General features: G+C 31.0%; 2 protein-coding genes across 5 annotated transcripts in view; both read left to right on the forward strand.

Annotated features, from left to right (window-relative positions):
* The first annotated feature begins 213 nt into the window (after positions 1-213).
* Positions 214-675, forward strand: LOC136080127 (uncharacterized). Its single transcript, XM_065796737.1, has one exon. The coding sequence runs from the start codon at positions 214-216 to the stop codon at positions 673-675; it is 462 nt and encodes a 153-aa protein (XP_065652809.1).
* Positions 676-10760: 10085 nt separating this feature from the next.
* The window catches only part of LOC136080484 (uncharacterized), a 210776-nt gene continuing 207810 nt past the window's right edge, over positions 10761-13726 (forward strand). Inside the window, exon 1 of one of the 4 annotated variants that reach the window (XM_065797198.1) lies at positions 10761-10854. The gene's annotated coding sequence lies outside the window, so the exon portion shown is untranslated. The remainder of the gene's footprint in view (positions 10855-13726) is intronic. The other 3 variants (XM_065797199.1, XM_065797201.1, XM_065797200.1) reach the window with 3 other exon arrangements.

The raw sequence follows: 13726 nt of genomic DNA on the forward strand, positions 1-13726 counted from the left end.
TAAAGTGGAGGTAGTACTACATTAGGGATCAGTCCTGAGTCTCTTCTTGTTTGCAATTGTCATGGACAGACTGACGGACGAAGTTACACAGGAGTCCCTTTGGACATTGATGTTTGCTGATGACATCGTGATCTGTAGTGAGAGTAGGGAACAAGTTGAGGTAAACTTGGAAAGATGGAGAGGTAGAGGAGGTATGCTTTGGAAAGCAGGAGAATGAAAGTGAGCAGGAGTAAAACAGAGTACATGTGTGTGAATGAGTGGGCAGACGGTGGACAGGTCCAGTTACAAAGATTTGATTGGGTGATAGTCGACGAATTTACCTACTTAGGGTCGAGGGTACAGAGTAATGGAGGAAGTGAAAGAGAGGTAAAGAGGAGAGTGCAGGCAGGGTGGTGTGGGTGGCACAAAGTGTCTGGTGTGATCTGTGATAGAAGGGTGTTGGCTAGAATGAAGGATAAGATCTATAGGACAGTAGTGAAACCTGCTATGTTGAATGGACTGAAGACAGTGGCACTGACAAAGAAACAAGTGAGGGAGATAGAGGTGTCTGAGATGAAGATCTTAAGATTATCATTTGGAGCGACGAAGAAGAATAGGATCAGAAATGAGTTTATTAGAGGATCAGCACATGTAGCATGTTTTGGAGATAAAGTTAGAAAATCGAGATTGAGATAGTTTAGACATGTACAGAGGAAACAGGAGAGCTATATTGGCAGGAAGGTTTTGGGGATGGAATTTCCAGGTAAGAGGAGGAGAGGTAGACCTAAGAGGAGGTTTATGGATGCAGTGGTGAAAGATATGAGAGTGGCTGTCGGTGGAGGACACTCATGACAGGGCTAGATGAAAAAGTTTGATCCGCTGTGGCGACCTCTAAACGGGAAATGCCGAAAGAAAAAGAAGAAGAAGAGTGTACAAAAACATGCTTGCAGAATTATATACGGAAAAAACAAATTTGAGCATGCAAAGCGATTAATGACGGAAATGAAGATAATGAATGTATACAAAATAAATACATTTCAACACATGATCTTCATGTATTATCACTTAAAAAATCTCACACCGAAAAACTTTAAAACAAATTTTAAGATAAATCAAAACAATAACCATTTTTTGAGATCAAACGAGAAGCTCACATAGACATTACTTCGTGAACTAAAGAATATAGTATAACATATTGAGGGCCTAAGATATGGAACAGTTTTAAAAATAACCACATCAATTTGGTGAAAAAAGTAAATTCATTTAAGTTTTATATAAAAAAAGAAATTTTAAAATCAAATGACAGCTTAGAAACTTAACATATTTTTTTTTTAAATTTTAATTCACCTTCCCAAGGCCCAGAAGACCACTACAGAAGAGGAGGCTCCTTAATAGTGGTTATAACCCTCTCATGGTACTACCAGGGACGTGGTACATATACACTCTGGTTTTTAAATATACACTATCGTTTTTTAACCTAATTTTTTGATATATTCAAAGGAATTTATTCCTCTTACTCTTTTTCTTTCTTTTTTTTTTTACGGAGTTTTGTTAAGAAAAGAAAGACGCAGAGAAAATCAAGAACGTATTGTTGCAAGCTTTTTCTATGGATTCATATACAACGTACGAGTTGTTTACAAATCAAATAATGCACGATGGGGAACGAGTGGATGTTTTTTTAGCAGATCTGAAGCGATTGGCGTATTTGGCAAAGCTGTCACATAAAGTGGTGCGGTTGGCGTTTGTCGTCGGACTACTAGAAGCGGTATCTTGGAGATTTCGAGCTATAAAAGAGACTGCTGACGAAATGCTTCCAAAAGTAAGAGCTACTTTGAATCGGGTTGATATAACGGTAGAGACATTCTCTGCTGCCACTATTTGCAAAAACGTCGCGAGGACAAAGTCACCCAAATCTGTGGTATGCTAGAATTGTGGGGAACCGAATCACATTGCAAAGAACTGTGCAGTGGCCAGCAAAAACATTCGATGCTTTAACTGCAACAAATTACGATGAGGTTACTAGAAGGAGTCACCATCCTTTCGTCGGGAGAAGCGTTTTTTGGAAAAGTGTGTGCAGCAGTAAAAAATGAAAGTAAAACGCACCTTGAAATCAAGAAACGGGAACATTGAACAAATTTTGATGGGGCGGAGTGAAAAGTGAAGTGGATATGGAGAGATGGTAAGAATCCCAATCTATCTGCAAATACAGTGGCTCGGTATGCGGTTCCGGCAGAAGTTGAGCAAGAGTATGAAAACAAATTACGAGAGTGGATAAAACAAGGATGGCTATTGGAGTATAATGAAAGCACAATGGAACCGGTAAAGGGTCAGCTTCCACTGATGGCAGAAGCACAACGAAACAAGAATAAAGTTCGGCCGGTACTAGACTGGATCGAAGCTAACAAATTCATTGAAGCGTTTACAAGAGATTCAGACATCTGCGCTGAAAAATCGAGGCATTGGAGACAAAAGGGCAACAGACCTGCAATCATTGATCTGCGCAAAGCTTAACTCTAGCTGAAAGTGGATGAGACACTTTAGCCGTAATAAACGGTGATGTTTCAGAACAAACAATACTGCCTGATCCGGCTTGGTTTCGGACTCAATGTGGCAACAATGATAATGAAGTCCGTGGTGAATGCCATTGTTGAACAAGATGAGAAGATGAGAAAAGGGACATTAAAATGCGCGGGTGACATTTTTGTTGACGAGAACGTGGTGAGCGTGGAATTTGTTAGAAAACACTTTTTGTAGTACAGTCTAAAAAGTAAAGATGGTGAGAAAATTGGTTTGACAAACGCGTTGCTTTGTGAAGCGAAGAGTAGTTTCCTTGACGACTGGATGGAATGATGAGATCCACGATGAAGGAGTACGGTGTGTGTTGGATAAGATATGGAAGAAGATGGAAAAGAGTGATCCTACTTGTGGAGAATGGGAAGTACGAGGCAAAGAAGGTAAAATTTGGGTTGATACCAGTTCCTTAGCATTGGGAGCTCTTGTCCAAATTAATCGGTCGGGGAAATCGCGACTGAAGTCAAAAGCGTCAAGTGAAATGCTAATACGATAAAGAGTAAGTGTGTTTTGTGAGCTAGTCAATGATTATAACCTGGAGGTTGACATAAAACTAATACCATTGAAAGACAATTTAATCGATTCGCTAACGAGTGTGTCCAACCGGTGGATGAAAATGTTGAAACTTGAAAGCTCAGTAAATTGCGCTGGAATTGCCGTGAGCAATGGAAATTAATATTAGATATGCACCAACAGACCGGACACTTTGGCGTCAGACAAAAATTATTTTTTATTCAGAAGAAGTTTCCTGCTGCAACAGAAGAAGATGTACGCAAGATAATCCGAGTGTGAACCGTGTCAATCGATAGATCCAGCACCTGTTGCGTGGAAGCGTGGAAAGTTAGAAGTTGATGAAAATTGGAAGAGGTTAGGCATGGATGTTACCCATTACAGAGAAAACCATTACTTAAGATTGATCGATTGCGGTCCTTCAAGATTCGTATTGTGGCGTAAGCTGTCGCACTCACAGGGAAGTGCTGAGGGTATCCGACATCTAAAAGCCATTTTTTACGAAAGTGTAGCACCTATGGAATTATTAACAGACAATGATTCTGCATTCAAAAGTATTGAAATAGCAAAATTCTTAGAAATATGGAACGTGTGTTTGAGGCCTCAAGCTGCGCATTTTCCGTCCGGGAATGGTATTGTCAATAGAAGAGAAACCACCGCACCATTAAACGAACAGTAGAGCGATAAAGAATCTCTATAGCGGAGGCTTTGTATTGGTATAACGTCTTGATTACCAAGAAAGGAGTGAAACCAATGGGAGTACTGCACAACTATGATGGGAGAGTTAAAGGATTGGAGCAAGAAATCAACACGCCAACAAATGTGCATGAAAAATCACGAGCTGGCAAACAAGTATGGTTGAAACCACTCCTAGAAGCATGTGACAAAATGGCGTCCAGGCACCATCACTAAGAATATTGGAGCAAGTTGTTGAGGTAGATGGGATGCCGCGCCATGCGAAGCACGTAAGACCAAGAAGTGGATCGCAGCACAGAGAAATCAAGCAAATAGCAGATTAGGAAATGGAAACTAGTAACGGCGAAGTAAGAAACGACGAGGACGTTGAAGAACATGTTGAAGACAGTCAGAATGTGGAGCTAAATACACCAACAAGTAGCAATGAAGATAACTTTGTGGTTGGTAGAGAGGTCCACAACACCGTGGCGCCCTTACGACGAAGCAATCGAGAACGACGAATACCTTTGAAACTATCCGATGATTGCTGGAAAAAAAAAAGAAAAAAAGTGAGATGGCAAAGAAACCGCCTATTTCCTAAGCCTCATTTTGATCGTTGCTGAACGCTGATTTAATTTTTTCATATTTGCTTATCAAATTTTTCACAAAAAAGTACTCAATGTTTAGTGATTTAGTCCTTAGAGCTCATCGTTCATGATAACACAAATAATGTAATCCAACACATGTTGGAAACTGATGAACTTGGGTTTGTGGTAACCTTTATCTTCGAATATTTTATGCAGCCGAATAACAATGACTTTCTTCTTGCTAGTATTTGCACTTGTTGTGTTGGCAACAATTATCACACTTCATTCCCGGTTGAATTCCTCTAACAACTAATGAAGCCCTTCTGCAATTGTTTGAGCTTTCTAATCTTTCAATTTGAGCGCAGTCAATTCAACTTCTTGTGTTTTATTCTTGAGGACCACTACCCGATATTTTCCCACAAGCATTGTAAACAAGTTTACAAAAGCCATTAACCAAGATAGTCAGGCTTTTAAACAACTTTTCACGGGTTCTTTTTTTAACCACCGATTCACAGGTAAGTAAAAGTTCTTAAAGTTAAACGTTTATATCAGATCTTTCGGAGTTTTGAAAAAAACGTTTTTTGTTTTTTTTTGTAAACCCTTCAAACCGATGGGATTTTTTAAGAAACAAGAAAGTGCAAAGCTATAAAGAACTTGGGGCAAGACTTCTCTTAACCAATCACAAAATAGGATGCAATATCTTATTAAAAATTCAGTTTTTTGCACTCTCATTTGGAATTCTTCTTATAGCTGTAGTGCAGTTAGCGATGAACTTGATGAAAGTTCCATTAGAGCATAAAGACATTTAAAAACAGGTATTACAAAAAAGGGAGTCCTAAGATGTCTGCAGAGTGCTGCAGAACTGAAATGAGATATTCCCCAAATTAAATTTACATAAAAATATTATTCGCCAATATTTTTAAAGTTAGAACTAATTATTTTAGAAAATGTATTTGTGATCACTTTATTGATATGCATATTAGAAATAATATATATATATATATATATATATATATATATATATATATATATATATATATATATATACATATATATATATATATATATATATATATATATATATATATATATATATATATATATATATATATATAATATATATATATATATATATATATATATATATATATATATATATATATATATATATATATATATATATATATATATATATATATACAAAGAATATTTTTTAAATTGATGACTAATGCTTTACACTGAAACTTGGTAATTTTTTATTAATTGATATTACTAATTGATATTGCTAATTGATATTAATAGGTATTATTTTATTTTCAAACATTTTATGTCGTCAAAATGATATTGCTTATGACGTTAATGCTTAAAAATAAAAATGTTTGTTTCTTAGTTATTATCCGATAAAAAAAATAATTTTAACTTACTTCTGTATAAAGTTTATATAGTTAGAAATTAAAAAACTAAAATCTTCAAACTGTTTGTAGTAAAAAAAATTAAAATCTTAAAACCTGTTTTATACCAGAAATAATCAGAGTTTCTTCATAATAACTATTTAGACACATTTTTTTGTATTAATGTAAAATGTGATAAGTTGAAACTTTTGTTAAAACGTATATTTATAACTTAGTTTTACTGAATATGGTGAAGATGAAGCATGAAAGGCAAAAAGTTTAATATAATAAGTATAACATTTTATTTGTTCTATAAGCTGTTCTATAAATTAGTTGGTGCATAATTATTGCACTTTTTTTAGCGCCACTATTAATAATAGTAAAATAAAAGAAAATGGCTCAAATGAATTTTATGTAGTATTTTAATAAAAAAAATATACTAATAATTAATATAATATAGTTATAAAAAAAAGGTTCATTATTTATCAGTAATAAATATCAACTAAGATTATTAAAAAAATACATTTAACAATTTTAAGTACAGGTTTTACTCCTGCAAAAGAAGGTCAAGTACTGAAATAATTTCATCTTCTTTTTTAAAAGTATCAAATATAATTTATAATTAAATTAATATAATTTATTTTATGTTTATATTACATTGTAGTAATTTTTATTATATTTAACAATTATTATATTAGGTTGATGCATAACTGTATCACATCAATATTATACATCTATATATATTTCAGTATTTATATCTTTTTTGATGTCAGTATTTATTTATCATTCCTCTTTATAAAATATATTAAATACTTTCAAAGAAGAAAAGAAGACTTTTTCAAAAAGCATTCTTTTTTTGCAGGAGTAAAACCTTCAAAATATTGTTTTAATATTTCTTATTTTTTCATTTGTATTTATTACTAATAAATAATGTACGTATTTTTAAAGCTATATTATATTTATTATTAGGAAATTAAAAAACTTAGAAATCTTAATATAAGCCTCACTATATCACAATATGCACCTTTCAATTCTTAATCCTTCTCTGAAGTATGCCAGAAGGTAAATAACATAACTGCATAGGGAGTAAGTAGTGTTTCTCTGTACTTAGAACACATGCGTCATATGTATTGTCGAACGAGCTCTGTGAGTGCTTCCACATCTCGTAGGTTGCTTCTAGGTGTGAATAGAATTTAAAAGGCATATGAAAATAAGGTAACTAGATAGATTTCAGTAAATCTAAAATATTATCCGGTCTTTTCATAGCATCATTTCACATCGTTGTATTAGGAGAAATATAGAGAGGTGGCAAGTTAGTTTATACTAATTTTTAAGATTTCTCGATGTTTTTTAATTCTCGAGAAATGAGAAGTTGAGAATGAGCTTCTCGAAAATTCTCGAGAATTTTTGAGAAATGTCAAAATCGTAATTTTTTTTTAATTTTAATATAACTTATGTTCATAAAATGTATATGGACAAACATTGGATTAAAAAAACAACAGACTAACAAATATAAAAGTCAATAATTATTAAGAAAAAAATGATATAAAAGTATGACGAAAAAAAGATATACTCTAAAACATACAAGTGTAACAAGTTTTTAATTATTATTTATCAGTTAATTTTTGAAAGAAAAAATTACTAATACAAAAATGTGAAACGGAAACAGCAATTAGACAAGTAATAAGCACATAAGTAATAATTTTTAATTATTGTTTTTGAAGTAATATTGTAAAAAACATAACGCGTTCAATGACGTGTTTGATAATCTGTTTCTTTTTTTTGTAAGAAAATCATAAGCAGTCGAGAAACTACGTTCGTTTTGTGTTGAAGTTGGTTTTATTGTAGATAATGCATCTTTTAGATTTTTTCAAATTTTGTGACCTTATTCCAGTTGTTTGGAATATGCTGCATTCTTTTTTAAGTATCTGATAAAGATTCTGATTATCATTATCGCAACGTTGACGTGGCAAAATTTCTACTGTTGTATTTGTTATAGCTAAATTTAGTTTTTCTTCAAGTAATAGTTCAGTTGACACTTAAACCTTTGTATAGCATCAACATCGTTTTATACCAAAAATAATATCTTAACTAATTAAATAAGTAAATAATATCTTAAGTGATTTAAAAAAATTTTGACTTCATTTAATTTAGACATACGAAAGGACTGAAAATAAAAAAAATTTCGTTTTTTTTCATTTTTAGTTTTGCTAAAAAAATTTAAACTTTTGATCAAATAATTTCAATATAATACATGCTAATTGACTTCAGTCATATTTTACTATAAGTTGATATATTTTATTGAAAAAGGATAAAAATGTAACTTACACCCACATTACCTTACTAAATGGGGTAACGTGGGTTTATAGAATGCAACACATATTGGTGCTCCTTGGACAACTTTGTTTGACAAAATTATGTCTAAACTTTTTTTGATGTAGTTTACTAAAAATGATGTCTAATCATGATTTTAAGATTTCTTTAAAAAATTGTTTTGTTATATATATTTTATGCTCAAAATCATAAGTAGTAAAAAGAAGGTCTAGATTATCCCAACCTACCCTAAAATATATATGAAATATCTTTTTTGGTATAAAGGGCTTTTTTTGCTAAGGACACACAGTACAGTGCCAACGACACCATGGGAGGAGGGTAAGTTTCATGGGCTCCCTTACTTTTTTTCTAAAGAACCTTTTTTTTAAAAAAAAAAAAATATTATAGATAAAAAAGACTTTTTTTAGAAATTTACGGTTGTGCCCCCACCCCCCCAATTCAAAACATGTGTCGTCGACCATGCAGTACAGTAGGAAATGCATTAATATCCAAGCTGAATCGTTGAGAACAATGTCTCTAACCAGTGTCATTAATAATGCCATACTCTGAGGAGAGTATTTGTCTGTTTTGTTACAGCAACAAAAACAAACTGAGTTTTTGGATAATTTTTTATAAATTGAAAAAAGAGCCATTTTATAATTTATTTTATATTTGGCGAGTTTTATGAATAATGTTTGCTTTTTCTATTAATAAAGGTAAATATTAAGGTATAAAAAAAAGTATAAAATTTTTATAAGTGTCACAAGTTTTAAAAGTAACTATTTCTAAACAAGTCATTAACCGTTTTTAGAGCTTTTTTATTGAGCCTATTATTATAGGCTAAATAATCATTATTTTAAAGGCAAAAAATAAATAAATAAAAGATTGATCATATAGATTTTTATGGCTTCTATAAGATAGTTAAAGTGGTCAAAAAAAAGTTTTTAAGCACTATTTTCTGAATTTTTAAAAATTAACAATTTTTGACTAAGAAGGAACAAATAGGTTCTATCTTCAACACATTATAGCTCGTTCATATACATATTTCTGTTTATTATTTTTTACATTGAGTCAATATGACTTATGATTATTGCATATTAAAAATGTAAGCATTGATGAAAATGTATATATTTATACTTTAATTTCATTAAAAAAGTGGTAGAGAGGATGCATTAAAAATACCAGAAAAGTTTAAAAAAAAAGGTAAACCTTCGTTAATCATTAATTTTTTCGAGTAATGGTTATAAACTTTGATAGAATAGTGCTAGAATTTTCTACTCACAATTACGAGTTTGAAACTCAATTCCAACCTACGTTTCTGGAAATACCGCCCTCAACCTATTTACCTGCGCAGCAACCTTGTTTAACAAGGTTTTTTGTTTCGGAGTTAAGAGTTGAAGTAAAAACGTAATATGGTTGATTAGAGAGTTAAATGAAATGTTAAAGCCTGAACACTTTTTGTAATAGCCACCGGATATAAGAGAAAAACGTTCGTCTTTGAACCGATGGTGCCCAAACGTTAGCCTAACGTGTTGAGCTGCTTGGGTTTTATAGAAAATTATAACATTAAAAAAAAAAAAAAAAAATTAATAAATTGAAAAAAACTTTCAACTCTTAAAACCAATGTTTTTTACTATGGTTATTGATGCATACTCAGTAATCATTCTCAGCAACTTCTTTTATGCAGATTGGTATTGGCAAGAGTGCAGTAAATATAAGAGGTACAATAGTTTAAATACAAAACTTTTGTTTCTGTTTATTGTTTATAACTTTAAGTAAACGTTGTTTACTATTATTGCGCATTAAAAATTTAAACATCAATGAAAATAAATCTTTATATTTTATTTTTATTAATGAACTCCAAATAATTAATAATATAAAGAAAAAATGACAATCTAGTTTAATAGTTCAAAGTTTTTTTCTTTTAACAAATCAACTCATTAATTTGTTTTTCTTTTCCTCTCCTACTATCTTATATTCATAAAAATGTTTTTAGAGCGGAGGTTGTATTAAAAAAAAAATTGCGCACTAAATTTCGCAATTGGCATCTTTATTCAGTTATTTATGGACTTCATAATTTAAAAAGTATTTAGTCTAATTAAGTTTTCCATTTATCATTACATTTTGCCAATTTATCTGTGGCATTAGGTATCATTTATCAACTAAAAAAAGTTGTGAGAATGCTCTTAATAAATGTCAATTTTTCGCATTTGAAAGATGAAAGTATAAATAGAAACTTTATTTAAAGAAAAGATATTTTACAATGCCTTTACATTTACGGAGAATGAAATGCGAAGGTTTATTAAATGAAGCCTTAATTAAAATTTAGCTTTTAACTTGTAGAAATATTGGAGCATTTATGTATGACAGGATTGTTCTAAAGGTCTATTTCCAACTTTCTATTTTTCTACGAAACAGGAAAGAAAAGGTAAAATTAATCACGCAAGCCTGCGTATTATAAATTTTATCTTGTCTTGAGCAAAACTAAGCATGCTATCGTGATTAGTTTTATCCTTCCCTTTCCGTTGCCGTAGAAAAACGAATGAGTGGAAACTGACCTTCAGAACAATCTTGTCATACATAATTGCTCCGATAATTTATCTGCTTGCATTTGAGCGTTATTTGAAAGTTTTATTTCAAAATGAAAGGCTAAAAAGTTTATTGACATCTGTCAGTTACAAATAACCTGTCTAACTCAAACCTTACGCTGATGCGTAAAATTTTTTGTTTTTGTTTTGTTATTATGACTGTTGATGCATACTGTGTAATTATTCTCAATAGTTTTTCTGAAGTAGATTGTTGTCAACAATAATAAAGTGAATATAAAGGTACATTTCTTTTATAAATAAATAAAGCTTTCCTTTTATTAAAAAACTTTTTTTTTTATCATTTATTAAACTTGTTAATAACTGGCTTTAATTATTGCATATAGTTATTTTTTATATTTATTCAATTTTATAAAGCGAATCTTGCTCAAAATTTCATAAAAAATAATTATAAAAACCTATTTTTACTTTTATACTTTTTGGTTTCATGTAACACTGGTAGTTATTAAAATATAATAACTATAAAATTAAGTATAAATATTCAAAATCGAATTATATTGTCTATAAGTAAGTATATATGGTGTATAAAGTTTAAATTATTAATTCCTAATATTTTCAAAAAATGATAGTTACTATTATAACAGAATATCCCCATCATATTGTTGAGTAGCTTTCTCAAAGTTATAAATGACCATTCATATGTTGAAAATGTGGCGGTCATGATAGTTCTTGTGACCGTGAGGCATTTCTTGAACATTATTTGCTCTTTTTGCGACAACAAATTGAGCACAATTTGCGTCTTTTACAATTTGTAAATAAGTTTTTTTGTAGATTTCCTCTGACATAATGTTGTTAGGAGTTGGCTTGAATTAATGATCTAATAAAAATTGAATTGAATAATATTTTGTACAATCTTTAATCATTATTCCAGAGTTGATAATGCCACCCGGTGGCAAAGTAACTTTCTGCCGAACTATTCAGAGAGGCGGAAGCTGTTGTCTGCTGGCCTTTTGATCAATTTTTAGGGGCAAAATGCTATTTCATCCTCTAAAGTAGCTTCCGCCTCTCCATTTACCTTTGCCTCCAAAACATTTTCTGCCGCCTCTAGTGGCTTCCGCCACTAGAGGCGGCAAAAAAAGAAAGAAAATTGTTTGCTCCTATTGCTTTGGTATTACGAATTGGAATAATAAAGTACATTCTGAAAGCTTTTTGTTTAATTGAGTAGAATTGTAACGCAAAGTTTATTGAACATACAGTTATACAAACTATGACTTCGTTAATGCTTTTATGTATATTTTCTAAAATGCTCTCCAAAATACTTTATCGTTTAGTGAATATTTAACTAAATAAACTTGAACTGCAAGACGTTTTGTGAGTTACTTGATTGGCAAGCATAAAAAGTGCTCCTAACAATATGTTGCAAAATTTTATGATTGTGACTCCTAACTCCTTGTGTACTTTTATCCAACCTGCTTTTAAAGAGGTTTTAACATATTTTTTACTAGGAAATAAAAAATTTAAGTTATGTTTGAAAAAACATCCTCTGTTCTTTTGTAAAAGAAGTTTATTCAAGTAATTGCATTTAAACAACCACACAATCTGCTGAGAGTTCCTTTCACTTCTGCAAATTTTCAGTAACTTGTAAAGAAATAGAATCATTTAAATGTAACGATAATCGTTGTAAATTATGCAAATTCTAAGACGAACTTATAACATTTACAACATCAAATGGAAAATAAAGAGTCATGTAACTTGCAGTAGTAAAAGTGTAATATACTATTTAAAATGTATATCTTGCAATAAGAAAACTGCTTACACTGGAAAAATTAATAATTCAAGACTTTGTACCAATCAGTGTTGATAAACGGCATAATTATTCTCGTCTCCACTTTTCTTCCGCAGAAGACAGCGGCTGCCTCCCAATAAATTTTCAAAGGCAAAATTTCCTCCAGTGACTTTCGCCATTCTATTGGCGGCCGCAATCAGAGTTTTTTTTTAAGGCAAAATTTTTTGGAGGCAGACGCTAATAGAGAGGTGGAAGCCGATGGTAGCAGCCTCCAGAAGAATAATTATAGGCAAAAACATTTGGAGACTCCCTCCAATAGCTTCTGTTTCCCAACTGGTTGCGGCCGCTAAATTGGAGGCGGAAATACTTGTCTCCCGCCGGCGTACGTAATAAAAAATAATTGCACGTTGGCCTTTAAGTTAAAGAGTAAAGTATTAACTGTAAACAAATTTTAATTATTTGACATCAAAGTTTTGTTTTATACTATTTATCGACTGTTTAAAAAATTTTTTGAAAAAAAAAATTAATGTTGTTTCTCTCGGACTATCGAATAAATTTTTTAACTTTTAAACGTTTTAAACTTTTAACCGTTAAAAATTTTAAAACGCGTAAAAGTAGATGAGTCTATATTTTAAACTTTTTAAAAGTATAGTGTAAAATGTAAATAATATTTATAAAAGCATATATATTTAAAGTTTATAAATTTTTAATAAGCATTAGTAGATATTTTTTTAAAAACTTTTACAATATTCAATTATTAAATAATAAGCATTTAACGTTATGGCAAATGATAAAATAGATAAAAATTTCAGGACGTCAAATTGTTCAAAAACACTATAACCGAAATCAGTCAATTTAATTACATTTTGTTTTAAATATTAAAAGTACTAATTTATTCTAATTAATTTATTAGTTTAAAATAAAAGTTATATACAATGAAACTTGATGTCGAAGAATTAATAAGAAATGATTATGAACTTTTAAAAGCAGAAATGAATAGACTAGTCAAGTTTGAAGTAAAGTTAGAAGAAGAGGAAGGCAAACCGGATACGACTATTAAATTTAAGTTCAATCTAGATTTAACCATGTTTGATGGTAAAGTTGTTAATTCCCTCACTAACACTCTGTCCTACCAATCATGTAACTTTTGCGTAGCTAAGCCCAGTGAACTTAATAACGAAGCGTTGATCAGATCTACACCAATCAATGAAAAAGCTTTATATTTGGGCCTTTCTACTCTGCATTGCAGGCTCAGTTCCTTTGAATTTATTGTACATTTAAATTATAAATTATAAATTAAAAAATACATTGCCAAATCCCCTGCTGAAAATCCCCATCAGAAAAAGTAGAAAAAAGAACATTCAGTTG

This window comes from Hydra vulgaris, chromosome 05, assembly GCF_038396675.1.
Source record: "Hydra vulgaris chromosome 05, alternate assembly HydraT2T_AEP".
Taxonomy (NCBI): Eukaryota; Metazoa; Cnidaria; class Hydrozoa; order Anthoathecata; family Hydridae; genus Hydra; species Hydra vulgaris.